This window comes from Lycium barbarum, chromosome 1 (assembly GCF_019175385.1).
Source record: "Lycium barbarum isolate Lr01 chromosome 1, ASM1917538v2, whole genome shotgun sequence".
NCBI lineage: Eukaryota > Viridiplantae > Streptophyta > Magnoliopsida > Solanales > Solanaceae > Lycium > Lycium barbarum.
Window position 1 is genome coordinate 76,242,645 of NC_083337.1, and position 17,951 is coordinate 76,260,595.

Here is a 17,951-nt window from a genome sequence, read left to right on the forward strand (position 1 = left end):
CATGTAAAAAAGATGAAACAAATTCACTCCTGGATACCGTAAGCAATTGTTAGGGGCCTTTTGGTTTATGAAATAAGGTGGGATACCTTAGGATTAAGTTTGACATTAAATTTATATTTTTTTTTTTTGTATTGAACATACATTTCTATTAATCAAAAAGTGATCATTATATATCCAGACAGTTGCAGACCAAACTGCCTCCAAAATATAACTTCAATCTAATCTAGGAAACCTATACAAGAATATGTAGGTCCTAAAGTCATCCCTAATACATACAGATCACATCAAAACAGAAAACTTAGCTAAGGAAAACAATTCAAAGTAAGTAAAGCAGCTTGTCAGGTAGCTAGTTTCCTTCCTCTGATATGGATGTGCAAAACAATCTCTCTGTATATCTTCTCAGTTTCCAGTCTTGCACCTTGGAATCTCATGGAATTTCTCAGATGCCAAATGCAGTAAAGCATCATGGAAAAAGTACAATATGTAATAGAGGCCCCTCCATGTTTTCCTTCTAGCCATTCTGCTTATCCATTCTATTTCTTCCTGCCAGTTACTAATTACTCTAGTATGCCCCAACCATTTCAGCAGTCTAGCCCAAATGTTGCTGGTGTATGAGTAGGTGAATAACAAGTGATCAAAACTACTACAGAAGACAGAGTCTTCAGGAGCATCAATGCCAAACTTCTGTAGTCTGTCAATTGTAGCTAGCCTTTTCTGTATAGCTAACCACAAGTTGAACTTGTATCTGGGATGAATTTAAGCTTGCACACTGATACTCTTCCTTGGTGCCCTTGGATATATGGGCATCATATTGATATAAGCCTTCTTGATCTGGAAACACCCATTCTTCTCCATGCTAGATAGTCTTTGTTGTAGTGTGCCTTGGATAGAGTTCAGAGTCATCAGATAGTCTTTGCTGGCAATGATTTTCCTAACTACCCAAGCTACAGTCTTGGGTATGTCCATATTCTCCAAATATCTCTGTTTAATATAGTAATAGTGGACCCACCTGATCCAGAGAGAGTCTTTTTTCAGTGATATAGCCCAGAGTTGCTTCAAAATAGCTACCTCATTCCACAGCCTCGAGTTCATAACATTTAATCCTCCTGCTGCTTTTGGTTGACAGACTCTCTCCCATGAAACTAAGGCCTTTTTTGAGATCACACGATTTCCAGCCCATAGAACGGACCTACAGACAACTTCAATCATTTTTATCACCATTTTGGGCAATACAAAGATCTGTGCCCAATTTATTTGCATGCCAAATAAGACAGAGTTGATCAACTGGAGTCTGCCTGAGTATGATAACAGAGTAGCTGACCAGCAGTTCACCCTTGACGTGATCTTCTCATTATTAAATTAAAGTTATATTCTGTTTGATTGAAAGTAAATTTATACCTTCAACCAAACAAAGTATAAATTTGATCTCCAACTTAATTCTAAAATATCCACTTTATTTTATCAAGTTTTTTATTATTTTATACCAACTCTCAAGTGAAATAAGTTAGTCCAAAAAGTATAATCTCGAAATAATTTAGTCGAGAACCAAACAACCCCTTAGTATATTAGCCAAATCAATAAGAAAGATTATTGATGTCACAAAGTGTTAAGTACTGCCAGCTCCCTCCGATCTGAAATGGATCTGGCTCCAGTGAGCCTTCTCTCCATTCCCTCCCGTTGCCTTGTGATTTAGTAAGTGTTAGATGTCAAAAAATCAAGAGAGTAACCGGAGGAAATAGAGAGAAAGCCCAATGAAGGGGAGCCAGAGTACACAACCTAAATGACCCAAAAAAAAAAAAGAAATGAACCAAAATATCCCAAGAAAAAAGTGGTACCAAAGTACCCTTAGCACAGTAAATTACTGCGTTAAATAACTTAACTGTAATGACTTAGTTAAGTCCTTTAGGGCAGGAAATTACTTGCGTTATAGGGCCTTGTATAACGCAGGAATTTTCTGCATTAAACAAGTCAATAATTGCACTGATTTTTCAGTAGATTCTACTGTCCATCCGTACTTGATTTGACGTAAAGTTGCATGGCGCAATAATTTGTTGCGTTATATGGTACCTTTAAACTCATTCAAACCTTATATAAAGTGGATATTGGACAAAAGGAAAACTCAAAAATTCATCCAACTTGTAAATTAGTAAAAAATGGAGGATGTTCCAACGGTCAGGGTTTCTTTGTTTTGGGACGCAGAGTTTATTTATGAGTCTAATAGTTTGCGTTATAATATTCCCCAAAAATACCATGTGAGATTTTCACTTGATCCAAAATTTTCAAGACTAGTCGAAGCCTTGTATAGTAGACTTAGAGTTAGTAGGTGAGAATTTTATTTTAACTGTAATAGGGAGATATCCAATATATTTTTCACCTCAAGGATTAATTAGTTGTGACATGTGGAATATCGTAGACGATGTCTATTTGATTGATAATTTGAAGGCTCCCGATAATTATAGGGAATTTATCACTTTGAATGTCCTTGAGATGTATGTCGAGAAGGTCCCCATAAATCGTCGAGAAGTCTCGGCTAGAGTTCCTCGGGAAGACCCAAATAGAACTCGTTGGGAAGCCCCGTCTAGAATTCGCCGGGAAGTTCATCCTGAAGTCGTTGATGTCCGGCCTACTCATGTTAACACTTATCCTGACATGAGTTCTTATGGAGACATTTTGAGGGGTCAAATGTCTCTAGAAGCTTTAAGCCAACAATTTGATGACAGTGGTAAATATTCATTATTTTTATTTTTATTATTATATGTAGTAGCATATGTTTATTATTTGTATGGTAATAGTAATGTTGATTGTAATTTTTAGAGGTTATACACCTAATATTAATAATATCGGGCAGTCCTCTCAGTTAGGATGGATGAATCAGGATGAACCATCCTCAGTCTATCAAACTATTCAAAACGATGCTACTTCCTCAAGTTTAGGTGTTGTTGATTACTATCGGTAGGTCTACTTTTTGAACATCAATAGTATTATATTTAATGTTTAGTAGTTAAAATACTCTACTTTCTTGTGTAGGGAATTTTTTACACAAAATGAGCTCATGGCAACAAATATGGATCATTCCTCAAACCCATGCAATGTTAATTCTTATCAGTAGGTCCATCATTTTTATATTAAATAATTAATATATTTTGATGTTTGGTAGTTAATATATTTTACTTGTTTCTGTAGGAAAAGACGTTTACTGGATGGTATTGATTATCTGAATTATATAGAATCATCATCGAGTGATAGTGACGAAATACCTAATGTGGAGGAATCAGAGGATGAAGTCCCTTTTTCGGCGAGTGAAAGTGAGGATGAGGATGATATTAATCCTCAAAGTCAAGTACAACAGTTAGAAGCGATGATGCAAAGTTCGTCACACCAGGAAGAACTGAATTTGCAGCACCCAGTTCAACAGCAAGAGTCGCAAAGCCAATTTGACCAACAAGAGTCGATGCCGCAAAGCCAATTTCAGCAGCAAGAACCTATGATAGAAGCAAGAACAATTCAGTGGCATTCCAAGGAGATTCCCTATCTTGATCATCTTCAAGATCGCCCTGATGCCTTTGTCTTTACTAGGGAGGATGATCATATTCGTCAAAGATTGTGGAAAGAGCCAAACGATTTTGTAAAAGAGGATGTTCATATTGAAAAAGGCACGATATTCACCTCGAAAAAGTCATTGCAAAGGGATGTTAAGTTTTTTTGCAATCAAGGAGATGAGAGAGTTCAAAGTTGATGATTCCACTCGAAAATATTGGCGATTGATCTGTAGGCGAAAAATATCAAGGTTGTCGATGGATGCTCTGTGGTAAAATGACTAATGATAAGATGTGGACTATTTCAAAGTACTATCCAAAGCACACTTGTGATATGGGTGAATGCCCAGATGATCATTTTAATCTAGATATCAATATGATTGCTGCTGTGCTAGTTGGCGACATTGCCTAAAGCCCAAGGTACCCCCTTCGCTCAAGTTTATTTTAATTTTGATGTTAATATGAGGTTCCTCGTTCCTAAATGCTGATATTGAAACTTCTCCAGGTTCAAAATTAAAGACTGCATTACAGCCGTTCTGAAAGTATATCGGAAAACCATAAGTAGGCGAAAGGCATATCTTCGGCGTAGGCGTGCACGTGAGATTGTCTATGGAAATTGGGAGGGCTCTTTCAAGACGTTTCCAAGATACATGGTGTTGACACCTAATTTTTGGGCTCCCATAATTCATTTTAATTACCCAGAGTCCTTGAATATTAAACGGAGGGAAATATGTATTTTTTGGATTCAAAATGATTCTGTAAAAGTATTTGGATAATATTTTACCATCCTTATTTGGTAAAATAATTTCTATAATTTTATAAATCATTTGGAAATTATTTTTTCAACAATGATGATATATTTGCTAAATTTAATCAAGAAAATAGTTTAAAATAATTATTTATTTAATTGTTTGAATTATCATAAATCAATTGGCAAATATTTTACCATATTTAGTTCAAGGAATCTGATTAATTAAATGAATTAATCATTTTGCCCCCAATTCTTAATTGGGTATTTGTCATAATTAATTGGGTATTTAATTATGGTTAATTCCATAAATTGCTGATTATGAGGCTAGTAGTGGCTATAATTGAAATGATCAGTTGTTGACACCTAATTTTCACCTCATAAGACGCGTATTTTAATTTTTAAAATTCCCGAGTCAAAGACGGAGTAAGGATGCACCTTCAAAATTAAAATTTCAAAAATCCCGAGAAAATTGCAAAATATTGACATTTAGTTATTATTTTGTAAAAATTAATGATTACAAGAAATTACAAGTTATTTGCTTTCACAAACATGATTTGAAAAGAAGATACATATCTCGCTCCGTCTAACTTGGAAAAATTATTAATTATGACGACATATGAATTGCGGCTCATTTTTTGACCGCATTTTTCACATTTTTAAATATTCTCCGGAACTATATCAATATTAGGCTTGTTTTAAAACTAAAATTTTAAATTTACAAATTTTAAATTTTAATCAGCCTAAATAACTATTTCTACTTAAGTTATATGTGTATTTTAATACTTACTTCCACCCCCACTTTTATTTTTCCTTTTGCCCGACCACCCTTCCTCTTATCAGGCGATTTCAGGCGATTAGGGTTCCGCCATTGGCGGTCCACCCACGGTGATTTATGGCCATTTTTGGTCGGACTTTTGACAGTTTTTGTTCCTTATCACGAGTTCTCGTGATTCCCAGGTTCAATTTCCACAAATTTAGTTTTCTATACCTAATTGAATCCTAATTAAGAAAGTTACTCTAGGTTCCTTCGTGCTATGGTTATCATGGGCAGAGCCATGAGCTCTTTGCCATCTTGTGCCCCATAACACTCAAGGAAGGATCTAAGGGGGAATTTCCTAGGTGGATTCGTGGTTGGGTACTATTTTGGGGGGATTTTATCTTGTTTTGTACTGTGGTACCGTTATAGGGTGGTAATTTTGTTTTATTGATGACAAGGCATACTATCGAGTATTTTCTGATTTTATTTGTTCTTTTCGGGTACATTTAGTTAGATTCTTAGCTGTATTATTGTGATTTATGTGAAAATTTGGTTGGATAAAGTACCATTGGTACAAATGTGTTGAAAATTGGTTTTGTCCTTTACAAAATTCGAATTTGTTTAGGATAGGTTTTTTGGGAATTGGGGGGAAATTTCGGTTAAGGGACCTAAATCTTTCCTTTTCTGTCCCTAGCATCATTTTTTCTCGGGCTATAAATACAAGAGTTGGTTTCCATTTTTAGGAGAGGCTTTTTTCCGAAAATTTCTAAGAAGTAAAAAAGGGTCCTAAATTCTCATTATTAGAATCCTATTGAAATATCAAGTATAATATAGATACACAACTGAAATACTACAATATACCCATACTATATGTCACGACCCGTTTTAGCTTAGGTCATGTGGGCACCTACCATTCCCACCCCGGTAGGTGAACCCCTAACTCAACGTTAACAATCAATAAATATAATAAAATAGCGGAAGAAGTAAATGACGTAAGTCTCACAATATCATATAATATAGATAAGTGCGGAAGTAAATGAATCCATCCTAGTATCTGGTCTGGTCATACAAGAGTATCTAAATCCGAATAACTCTGGTTTGAATAATAATACATAGAATGTCTCAAATCATGTCTTGAAAGAAAAGTAAGATATGAGCAATAAAAGAGTCTTCGAGGTCAGCGGACGCCATGTTCACCCTGGAAAACTCAAGTAGAAGCTGAGGAGTCGATCAGCCACGAGGTAGAGAAGTAGATCCGGCTTGATACTCTGCATTCATAAAAGAATGCAGCAAGTGCAGGTCAGTATAAACAACAGTACTGGATCATAGGCCGACTAAGCATAGTTAGCACAATTCAGAAAATAACGCAGATAAACAAGTAAACCAATCACGCATGGACCAATATAATGGTAACCGAGTATCCATCAAACCTATGTAAGTATCTAACCCCAATATAATAAGTCCGAGTATATCTAATCCTGGAACAATAAACACAACAGAATCAACAACACAATCCATCACAATACAATCATAACGACATCTCACTTAAGTCATAATGTAATGCAATACAATAATGGTATGAATGTGATGCCATGCCATGCTATGCAAATGAGATGTACACATGTACTCCAGACGGAAATATCGACGCCTCGGCAGCACAACCCAGTGTGACTCGCGAAGTCTGAGTGCCACCTGTCCCGGATCTTTGCCAAACAGACAGACGGGACCCTGACTAATTGCTCACAGAGGGAGTCTCACTAGCACCAGTCTGGGGGACCCGCAGAGCCCATTCACTACAATCGATTTCGGGATAACATCGGAATCATCCATGCAACAACGATGCCCGAATATAACCATCGAACATCGGGCTTCTCATAATAACTCAAACGAGTTATCAAATATCAGTTTCATAAATCAACGATTCTGGAATTGAACCTCGGACATCGGCCTCTTCATGATCACTCAAGTAAAAGAGTTTTATCAAGTATCAGTTTCATATAAACAACGATTCCGGAATGGATCTTCGGACATCGGCCTTTTTCACAATCACTCAAGCAAAAGAGTTATCAAATATCAGTTTCGCTCAATCAACGATATCAGATCATCACCGGATATCGGCCATGCATGATAGTATGAGAGAATGCGTGCAATGCATATGTCAATCATCAAAAAGCAAGCTCAATATCATAAGTACCTCAACGGGGTACGCCAACAATGTATCACATCACAATACCAACAGTGGGTATGCCAACATATATCAATAACTAAAGTACCAACAGTGGGTACGCCAATAATGTATCATAGTACAAATACCAACAATGAGTATGTCAATCCTATCCAAATCAAGACAATAAGCGACATTCGCTATCTACCAACTACAGATGGCATCAAGCCAACACAATTAAACAATCAACACATATAACGGGCTGGCTAGTCCCAACACACATCAAGGCCCAACCTAAGGCAATATCCATCCCAACTTCACACCCGAAGGTTCACATGCTGTCTCCGACATCATAATCTAAATATGTGATTCACTATACTAAGTCTCACCAAAGGTAAACGATAACCTACCTAGATTGCCGAACCGCAACACCAACAAGTCACTCTATCGCCTTTCCCTTCCTCTAAAGCTCGGAACCAAAGTAGTCTAAGCATAATTGAATTCTAAATTAGAAATCATGAATACTAATACTGCTATGATATCAATTAGGTCCATTTAACCCTAGAAATTGGTGAAACGGGCCCACAAGGGGAAACGGGAAATTCACGGGTAAAATACCAAATTGAATCCTAGGTAATCATAACCCAATCATTAATTGTTGATTTAGCTCAGGAATTATCCCCAAATCTGATTTCTAGTAAAACCCCCAAATTGGGTATGAACCCTAATTCTCCAAATCTAAAATTCAATGTTAAAAGTGAAAGATATATGATTACTAAGCTTAGATTCATCAAGTTTTATCATCAACATCATCAATTTATCATATAGGACCCTAAGGGAAAATCTCCCAAAACCCGTCTTCAAATTGCAACTCTAAGGGATTGTAAAACGGAAGGGGGAATTCTAAGATGATTGTGATTAAGGAAGAGTAAAGGATTGGGCAAGGTTTACCCCCAAGAGTTTCTTCAAATTATCTTCAAGAACAGCCTTCCCAAGCTACAATATCGAGATATGATATAATGAGGGTCGAAGTCTTATTTAAGACACATTAAATGAAATAACATTGCCCATGACCGCCACAGTGGGGGGAGTGCCGCTACCGCCGCAGCGGTATGGCATATATTCCCTATCATCGCCCCAACGGTTATCACACTGCCACTGCGGTGCTGCTAGGGCGGCTCTGGTACTGCTATTGCGGGCACTAGACACCAGATTTCCCGAATTTCTCTAAGTCTTCAATCCAACCATCTACTCACAATCTGACTACCTAAACCCATACAAAAATATGCTACGAACGCACTCGTGGTCTCAAAATTTGCAACGGAGGTATCGTTGACCGAGTCAACCACCGGTGCCTACTTCCTATTTTCCTTCTAAAGTCCCGAGATGCACCAAAATGCATTGGGAATTGAACCAATCATACATAAAAGTTCTAAACAATCATCCGGACTTCTCGGAGCTGACGAAACTCCAGAAAAGGTATGTTCGCCCAAAAGTCAACATCGGGTTAAAAGTGAGTTAATCAATGCTCGGAAGTGGCGAAAGTGCCAAAAGAGCCATAACGACCAAACGGGTCGTTACATCAGATACCAATTGAACCGTTGCTCATCCTCGAGCGAATAAAGATGGAAAGTAGGGAAATACCTGAATCAGTGAACAACTGGGGATATCGGCTACGCATATTTCATGACCCAACCGGAGGGCCATGACGGGCACCCGGTGCTGACCCACCCGAGCACCTCTTATCGTACTTTCATATACACATCTAGGTGAGCCACATGGCCTACTCATGATTTCTGTACATCAATAATACTAATCTCATTGGGCAACGACACGTTCATATCATCATCAACAGCTATGCCCATATTCATATACACAAGCCGACGAGGCTAGCAAAAATAACATACAAAATATAAGCCGGCAAGGCTAAAAGACATCTAACTATACACGACTGTCTACGAGCCTCTAAAGAGAGTATGTAACATCATATAGACGGGACAGGACCTCGCCATGCCCATATGTATGTACATAAAAGAATAATACCAACAGCTGCATCTCCGGATGAAATGGAGCTCCTCTATGCAGTCCCTGAACAAGTAATCTATGGATCAAGTCTATCTCCCTGTCCACTTGCGGGAATGACGCAGTGTCCACGATGCAGCGTCCACAAATAAAAGGACGTCAGTATGAATAATGTACTGAGTATATAAAGCATAATCAATAACATAATGAAAGCATAAGAAATAACATAAGATAGACGAGTCATGGAATGAAAGAGCCATGTATGCCTCTAGCGACGTTCATCATATTTACTTACCCACTTTCTAATGGGAAACTTCCGTTTCATACATTCATACATTTAGAAGTATCATACCCGACCATAGAGGTTCGGTGCCTTACATACCCGACTATGATAAGATTCAGTGTTACACATACCTGGCCCTACCGAGGCTCAGTGTCATTCGTACCCAACTGCAGTGGTGTGTGCGCGATAGACGCTATACCCGACCATAGAAGCTCGGTGTTACATAATAGTCATACATACTTATTCACATATACATACTAGTCCATACGTATCATCAACATCATCATCATCGTCTTCGTTACTTATTTCCCTAGAGGATCAACTGTAAAGGAGGCAATAACATCGTAAAAATATCGAGAACCGTGAGCTTTAGTGATTCTAGTGATGAAGTCATTTAGAAGACATTTTTGGAACTCATGAGAAGGTATATAGCAACGGAGTCATGCCTTGATGAAAGAAGGGTTAGCCTTACATACCTCTTTGTCTTCTTAACTACTTAACGTTCACCGTCGAAGCTTGGATAATCTACATTTAGAAGGAGTCATACCATAGTTAAGCCTTAATGATACTCTTAGATTCAAACTAGAACAATTCATGATCTAAAGAAAATTGGGCAGCATCTCCCCTATTTCATCGACTTCCACCATATTACAAAACAACTCTCAAACATCCATAATAATATCGACAATATCATGATCAAGTAATCACATTCCATTGGGTCTTCAATATTGATTCTCATATTCAACTCATACTAGCAACTTCATACCAACTTTTGCAAATTTTCATACAACACTTCCTCATCATCGTTATTATCTTCCTTAATGAGATTATATCCATATCATACTAAAAATCATGGCTCAAATTTGTTTACTACTCATAAACATTATGAAATCCACATTTAGAACTCATCCTCTACATTTCTCCTTTCATCCAAGTTTTGTTACAACCAAGCATTATTAATAACATGAAATAAGCATGAAACTAACCTTTTTATCTCATAGGAACAAGCTTTGGGGCAGCTATCAACATGTGCAAAAACCCTAGCTATAATACCCAAGTAAATCTTGAAACTTACCAACCCGAGGGAGCCTTCTAACACATGAACACCTCAATTCTTGCTATTTGATATTTGTAATCTCTTGGGTTTGAGTGAAATATATTGGGAGAAGGGTTTTTGGGAGCTCTCAAAACTTGGAGAGAAGGTGGGAAATGAAATAAATAAGCAAGAGGCCATATACAACGAAATAAAATTTTGGCCCGACCCGGATATACGGGCTGTATAATTTATACGGTCTGTATAATTGGACCGTATAATCTCACCAGAGATCACCCTTCTCTGGAAGCAATCTACAAACCATTATACGAGCCGTATAATTTATACGGTTCGTACAAATGGCCGTACAACTGGAATTTCCGAATTTCCTTCTCGTCGACTCGTTTGACTTCCAATCCTCGTGGAACCTTCTTGGCACTTATATAACACTTCATTAACAATACAATAGGCCCCTCAAGATATTTCTAAATAAATATTAGCTCAATTATAGCGAAAACCTTTTCGAACACGACTTACATTTCGCTTCCTTCCACCAATTAGATTTCACCCACTCATATTACTTCAAAATCTTATAGTATGCGTTTTAAGCCATCTAATACTTTCTTTAATCCCGTAAGGGTTTCACAATCACCTTAAGTTTACGTTAGCCTACTCACAAGGCAACAAATCCGAAATTTTCGAGATGTAACAGCATATCAGACTCAGTCTCCCAAGTAGCCTCTTCCACAGGGCGGTGCTTCCATTGCACCTTCACAGAAGCAATCTCCTTGGACCTGCCTATCCAAGATTGCGATAGGATCCTCTTTCATAAGTCAAATTCTCATCAAGCAATAGAGAGTCCCAACGGATAATGTAGGTACCATCGGCATAGTATCTCTTGAGCATCGAAACATGAAAAACAGGGTGAACTCCCTCCAAGCCTAGCGGCAATGCTAACTCATAAGCTACATCACCTATACAATCCACGATCTCAAACGAGCCAATGTATCTAGGGCTCAACTTCCCCCTATTACCAAACCTCATAACACCCTTCATGGGTCAACCCTTCAATAGAACCTGATCACCAATAGCAAACTTCAAATCCCGAACCTTCCGGTTTGCATACATCTTTTGCCGGCTCTGGGCCGCCACGAGTCTGGCCTGAATAACTCACTCTATCAAGGGACTCTCTCAGTAGATCCGTGCTCCCAGGTTGAGCCTCGAACCCATCAAACCAACCAATCGGAGATCTACACCTCCTACCATATAAGGCCTCAAAAGACGCCATACCAACATTTGAATGATAACTGTTGTTGTATGCAAACTCCACCAAGGGAAAGTATTGATCCCAATGACCACCAAAATCAATAACACATGCTCTCAACATCTCCTCGAGCACCTGAATGGTTCACTCGGACAGGCCATCGGTCTGGGGATGGAAGTCTGTACTAAAGTCCAATCGGGTACCCAACTCATCATGAAATGCTTTCCAAAATTGAGAAGTGAAGATAGTACCTCGATCAGATACAACAGAAATAGGGATCCCATGCAATCTCACAATATCCCGAATATATATCTTGGCTAACTTCTCCATAGTATAAGAAACCTGAACCGGAACAAAGTGAGCGGACTTAGTCAATCGATCCATTATCACCCAAATATAATCAAACTTGCCAAGAGTCTTCGGAGGACCCGTGAAGAAATTCATGGTAATCCTCTCCCATTTCCACTCGGGAAGGGGCATCCTCTGAAACACCCCACCGGGTCGCTGGGGCTCATACTTTACCTGTTGACAATTCCCACACTTAGCCATAAAATCAACTATATCCCTCTTCATACAGTGCCACCAATAGTGTTGTCTCAAGTCACAGTACATCTTAGTTACTCCTGGATGAATGGAATAGCGAGAGCTGTGGGCCTCAGATAAGATCAACTGAATCAGGTCACTAACACGAGGCGCATACACATCCTCTAATCCTCAGAATGCCCTCAGAATGAATCACGACCTCCTTGGCCTCACCACTTGACACCCTATCTCGGATCTTGCTCAACTGAGAATTCTCAAACTGATGAGCCTTGTTCTGATCCAGTAACGATGATCTCGCCTCTATAGAAGCCAAAATTCTACCCGGGGTCGAGATGTCGAGACAGATGAAGCAGTTGGCCAGAGTCTGAACCTGCATGGCCAACGGACGCTCGGAAACAACCAATCGAGCTAAACTCCCCATGCTCACTGCCTTGCGACTCAAGGCATCAGCCACCACATTGGCTTTACCAGGGTGATACAGAATAGAGATGTCATAATCCTTCAGGAGCTCCATCCATTGGCACTGCCTGGAATTAAGATGTCTCTTGGTAAACACATGCTGAAGGCTATGGTGATCGGTAAAACCCTCACAATGGACACCGTACAAGTAATGCCTCCAAAGCTTCAAAGTGAAGACCACGGCCAGCAACTCCAAATCATGGGTAGGGTAATTCTTCTCGTGAAATTTCAACTGACGGGAAGCATAATCTATCACCCTACCCTTTTGCATCAACACCGTACCCAAACCCATACGGGAAGCATTACAATAGACCGCGAAGTCCTTGCCCTCCACAGGTAAGGCTAGGATCGAGGCTGTGGTCTAAAGAAGCTTGAGCTTTTGAAAGCTCTCCTCACAATCACCCGTCCACTGGAAGGGAATATCCTGTTGAGTCAATCTAGCCAAGAATGAAGCAATGGCAGCAAAACCCTTCACAAAGCGACGGTAATAACTGGCCAAAACGACAGTAGTGGGCCTCGCCCAACCCCTCACAGCCTCAATCTTCTGTGGATCAACCATAATCCCCTTCTTGGACACCACATGGCCCAAGAATGCTACAGACTCTAACCAGAACTCACACTTAGAAAATTAGTAAACAAACTATGTTTCTTCAACAAATCAAGGACGGTACAAAGATGGCATGCTCTACTCTACTTTTCGAGTACACCAAGATGTCATCAATAAACACAATCACAAAAGAATAAAGGAGCCTAAAGATGCCATTCATCAAGGTCATAAATGCAGCTGGGGCATTGGTAAGCCCGAAAGACATCACTAGAAACTCATAATGGCCATATCTTATCTGAAATGCTATTTTCGAAATATCCTTCGCCCTAATCATTAACTGATGATAGCCGAAACGCAAATCAATCTTAGAAAACACTGAAGCACCCTGAAGCTGGTCAAATAGATCATCAATACGAGGCATAGGGCAATTGTTTCGGACAGTGACCTTGTTCAATTGGCGGTAATCAATGCATATCCTCATGGTCCCATATTTCTTCTTCACAAATAATACTGGAGCACCTTAAGAGGAGACACTCGGTCTAATGAACCCCTTGTTCAATAAGTCCTGCAATTGTTCCTTAAGTTCTCTCAACTCGGCTGTTGCCATCCGATATGGTGGGATGGAAATAAGACGAGTACCGGAGTCCACGTCGATATAGAAATCAATGTCATGATCGGGTGGCATACCAGGAAAATATGACGAAAATACCTCTACGAACTCACTCACAGTAGGAATAGACTCAAGGGATGGAGATACAACAGTCGTATCACGAACATGCGCCAAGTATGGTAAACACCCCTTACTTACTAATTTCTTCGCCCGAAGGAAGGAAATAATCTTCTTCGGAGCGGGACTAGGAGTACCTCTCCACTCAAGCCTAGGGATGCCTGGCATGGCTAAAGTGACTATCTTGGTGTGACAGTCCAAGATCGCATGATAAGGAGAAAGCCAGGACATACCCAATATAATAACAAAGTCCACCATATCCAGAATCATCAAAACTACCCAGGTGTTATACCCCGTAAAAGTAACTAAACAAGACCGGTAGACTCGATCAACAATCATAAAATCTCGAACTAGAGTAGACACATGAACATGTATATCTATGCTATCATAGGGTAAATCTCAACCAATGGCATGAAATGCAGATACATACGAATAAGTGGATCCAGGATCAAATAACACAGATGCTGCTCTATGACAGACATAAATGGTACCTGAGATCACAGTATCTGAGGCCTCTGCCTCAAGCCTACAAAAAAATGAGTAACAATGGGCTCCACCACGCCCAGTCTGGGATCCCCCTCTTGAACTTTGAGTACCACCTCTAGCTGGCTGGGACCCCTCTCTAGAACCATGGGAAGTACCGCGGCCTGACTGAGCACCACCTCTCTGAGGTGTTCCTCCTCGACAACCGGATGATACCAAAGTCCTCGGTGGCTGATAATCTCACCTAGGTCAGGGAAATCTCGTGGCAATATGCCCAACTTCCCCACCAGAGAAACAGATAAGAAGAGTCGAATACCGAAACACGAAAACTGAAGACTCGGATGAAGCAGTCCTGTCCACTGGTCTAAAGAACGAGCTCTCAGGAGCTCTCTGTCTAGGGGGCTCACTAGAGAAAGCCGGTAATGCTGAATGCACGGGACGATCGAAATAGGGCTGAGGTAGCCTCGAAAACTAATCGGCGCCCCTCGTACCAGAACCCCCAAAGCTGCCAGTCTGACGTAGCCTTTTGTCACCATCACTAAAAGCACGAGCCTTGGCGCCCTCAACCATCGAAGCATGCTTAATAATGAACTGGAAGGAAACCTCCATAGACTCTGTCTGAAGACAATGAATCTGTAGAGAGCCCACTAGTCCTCCAACGAAGTGCCTGATCCTATCAACCTCGGTAGGAATGAACGGAGTAGAGTATCGGGCTAAATAGAGGAAACGAGTCACATAAGACTCCAAGGACATGCCCCTCTGCTCAAGGTGTAGAAACTGCTCCCTCCTAGCCTCTCTCAAAGACCGGGGCATATACTTCTCAAGGAAGGCCCGGTAGAACTGAGTCTAAGTCAATCGAGGAGAACCCTCAGGTCTGCACGACACGAAATACCTCCACCACGTCTTCCCGTCGCCACGAAACTGGTAGGACACATAATCAAAGCCATGGGTCTCCACTATCCCTATATGGTGCAGCAACTCATGCATATCAAGAATAAACTTATGGGAATCGTCAGACGAAATACCAGAGAACCTCGACGACTCTATCTTCTTGAACCTCTCTACCATGTCCTGATCAGCAGCAGTCATAACGGCGCCATCCATGGGCCTAATATCCTCCTCAGGAGCGAGTATAGCATCAATGTGGGGAGCCATAACTGCGGCGGGATGTGCTACCCATATGGGTCCCTACTCAGGGGTCTGTGCCCTAACCTTAGTCTGTGAACCCCCGCCCGGAGTAGTGACACCGGCGGCTGCCCGCTGGGCATCAAGATGAAGTAGGAACCTAGACATAGTGTTATGCACGACCTGGTCAGAAGTAACTTCAGGTTGTGTCCATGCTGGGGTCACGCCATCCCCTACAATCTGGTCTCTAACCGGCTGGTACTCGGGCTCAGGAGATGGAGACCTCTCTCGTTGCTGGCCCACCATCGAAGCTCTACCTCTGGCTGGGGCAGCCTCGCGGCTTCTCACTCTGCTGCGTCCTCTGACTGTAGCGCGTCCTCGGGTGACAGCCGTAGCTGCAAGCTCCGGCACCTGACCTCGGGCCGTGGTAGCTCGAGTCCTCACCATCTGTGAGAGAAAAGATAAGAGTCAGATACCAATTTGGTCTTTCCATATACCAATTTGAATAAAGTAGCACGATTGATAGAAAGAAGATGAGGTTTCCTAAATGTCCCATAGCCGCCCGCAGATAAGTACGGCGCTCATCGTGCCGATCCACGAGACTCTACTAGACACGCTCTTGTATTAAAGATCGGGTAACCTAGGGCTCTGATATCAAATTGTCACGACCCATTTTAGCCTAGGTCGTACGGGCACTTATCATTCCCACCTCGGTAGCCGAACCCTTGACTCAACGTTAAAAATCAATAAATTTAATAAAATACATGAAGAATTAAATGACGTAAGTCTCACAATATAATATAATATAATATAGATAAGTGCGGAAGTAAATGAATCCATCCTAGTATCTGGTCTGGTCATACAAGAGCATCCAAATCCGAATAACTCTGGTCTGAATAATAATACATAGAATGTCTCAAATCATGTCTTGAAAGAAAAGTAAGATATGAGCAATAAAAGAGTCTTCGAGGTCAGCGGACGCCATGTTCACCCTGGAAAACTCAAGTAGAAGCTGAGGAGTCGATCAGCCACGAGGTAGAGAAGTAGATCCGGCTTGATACTCTGCATTCATAAAAGAATGCAGCAAGTGCAGGTCAGTATAAACAACAGTACTGGATCATAGGCCGACTAAGCATAGTTAGCACCATTCAGAAAATAACACAGATAAATAAATAAACCAATCACGCATGGAACAATATAATCGTAACCGAGTATCCATCAAACCTATGTAAGTATCTAACCCCAATATAATAAGTCTGAGTATATCTAATCCTGGAACAATCAACACAACACAATCCATCACAATACAGTCATAACGACATCTCACTCAAGTCATAATGCAATGCAATGCAATAATGGTATGAATGTGATGCCATGCCATGCTATGCAAATGAGATGTACACATGTACTCTGGACGAAAATATCGACGTCTCGGCAACACAAACCAGTGTGACTCGCGAAGTCTCAGTGCTACCTATCCCGGATCTTTTCCAAAAAGATAGACGGGACCCTAGCTAATTTGTCATAGGGGGAGTCTCACCGGCACCACTCTGGGGACTCACGGAGCCCATGCATTACAATCGATTCTGGGATAACATCGAAATCAGCCATGCAATAACAATGCCCGAATATAACCATCGAAAATTGGCTTCCTCACAATCACTCAAAAGAGTTGTCAAATATCAGTTTCATAAATCAACGATTCCAGAATTGAATCTTGAACATCGACCTCCTCACAATCACTCAAGTAAAAGAGTTTTATCAAGTATCAGCATCATATAAACAATGATTCCGGAATGGATCTTCCGACATCGGTCTTTTTCACAATCACTCAAGTAAAAGAGTTATCAAATATTAGTTTCGCTCAATAAACGATACCGGATCATCACCGAATATCGGCCATGCATGATAGTATGAGAGAATGTGTGCAATACATATGTCAATTATCAACAAGCAAGATCAATATCACAAGTACCTCAACGGGGTACACCAACAATGTATCACATCACAATACCAATAGTGGGTATGCCAACATATATCAATAACTCAAGTACCAACAGTGGGTACGCCAATAATGTATCATAGTGCAAATACCAACAACGAGTATGTCAATCCTATCCGAATCAGGAAAATAAGCGACATTCGCTATCTACCACCTACACATGGCATCAAGCCAACACAATTAAACAATCAACACATATAACGGGCTGGCTAGTCCCAACACACATCAGGGCCCAACCTAAGGCAATATTCATCC

The 17,951-nt window shown here is 40.5% G+C and overlaps 1 protein-coding gene across 1 annotated transcript; it reads right to left on the bottom strand.

Moving 5' to 3' along the window:
* Positions 1–399: 399 nt before the first annotated feature.
* Positions 400–1,209, bottom strand: LOC132612466 (uncharacterized). Its single transcript, XM_060326652.1, has 2 exons — positions 842–1,209; positions 400–745 (listed from the first exon to the last, which is right to left on the bottom strand). Exons 1-2 carry the CDS (start codon positions 1,207–1,209, stop codon positions 400–402), a joined length of 714 nt encoding a protein of 237 aa, XP_060182635.1.
* Between the last annotated feature and the right edge of the window lie 16,742 nt (positions 1,210–17,951).

Bases quoted from the DNA above. Each gene is read 5' to 3' on its own strand.
- LOC132612466 (XM_060326652.1), bottom strand. From the start codon at position 1,209: ATGATTGAAGTTGTCTGTAGGTCCGTTCTATGGGCTGGAAATCGTGTG. The intron at 746-841 runs GTGTTTCCAGAT...AATTCATCCCAG, and splicing joins TCTAGCATGGAGAAGAATGG to ATACAAGTTCAACTTGTGGT.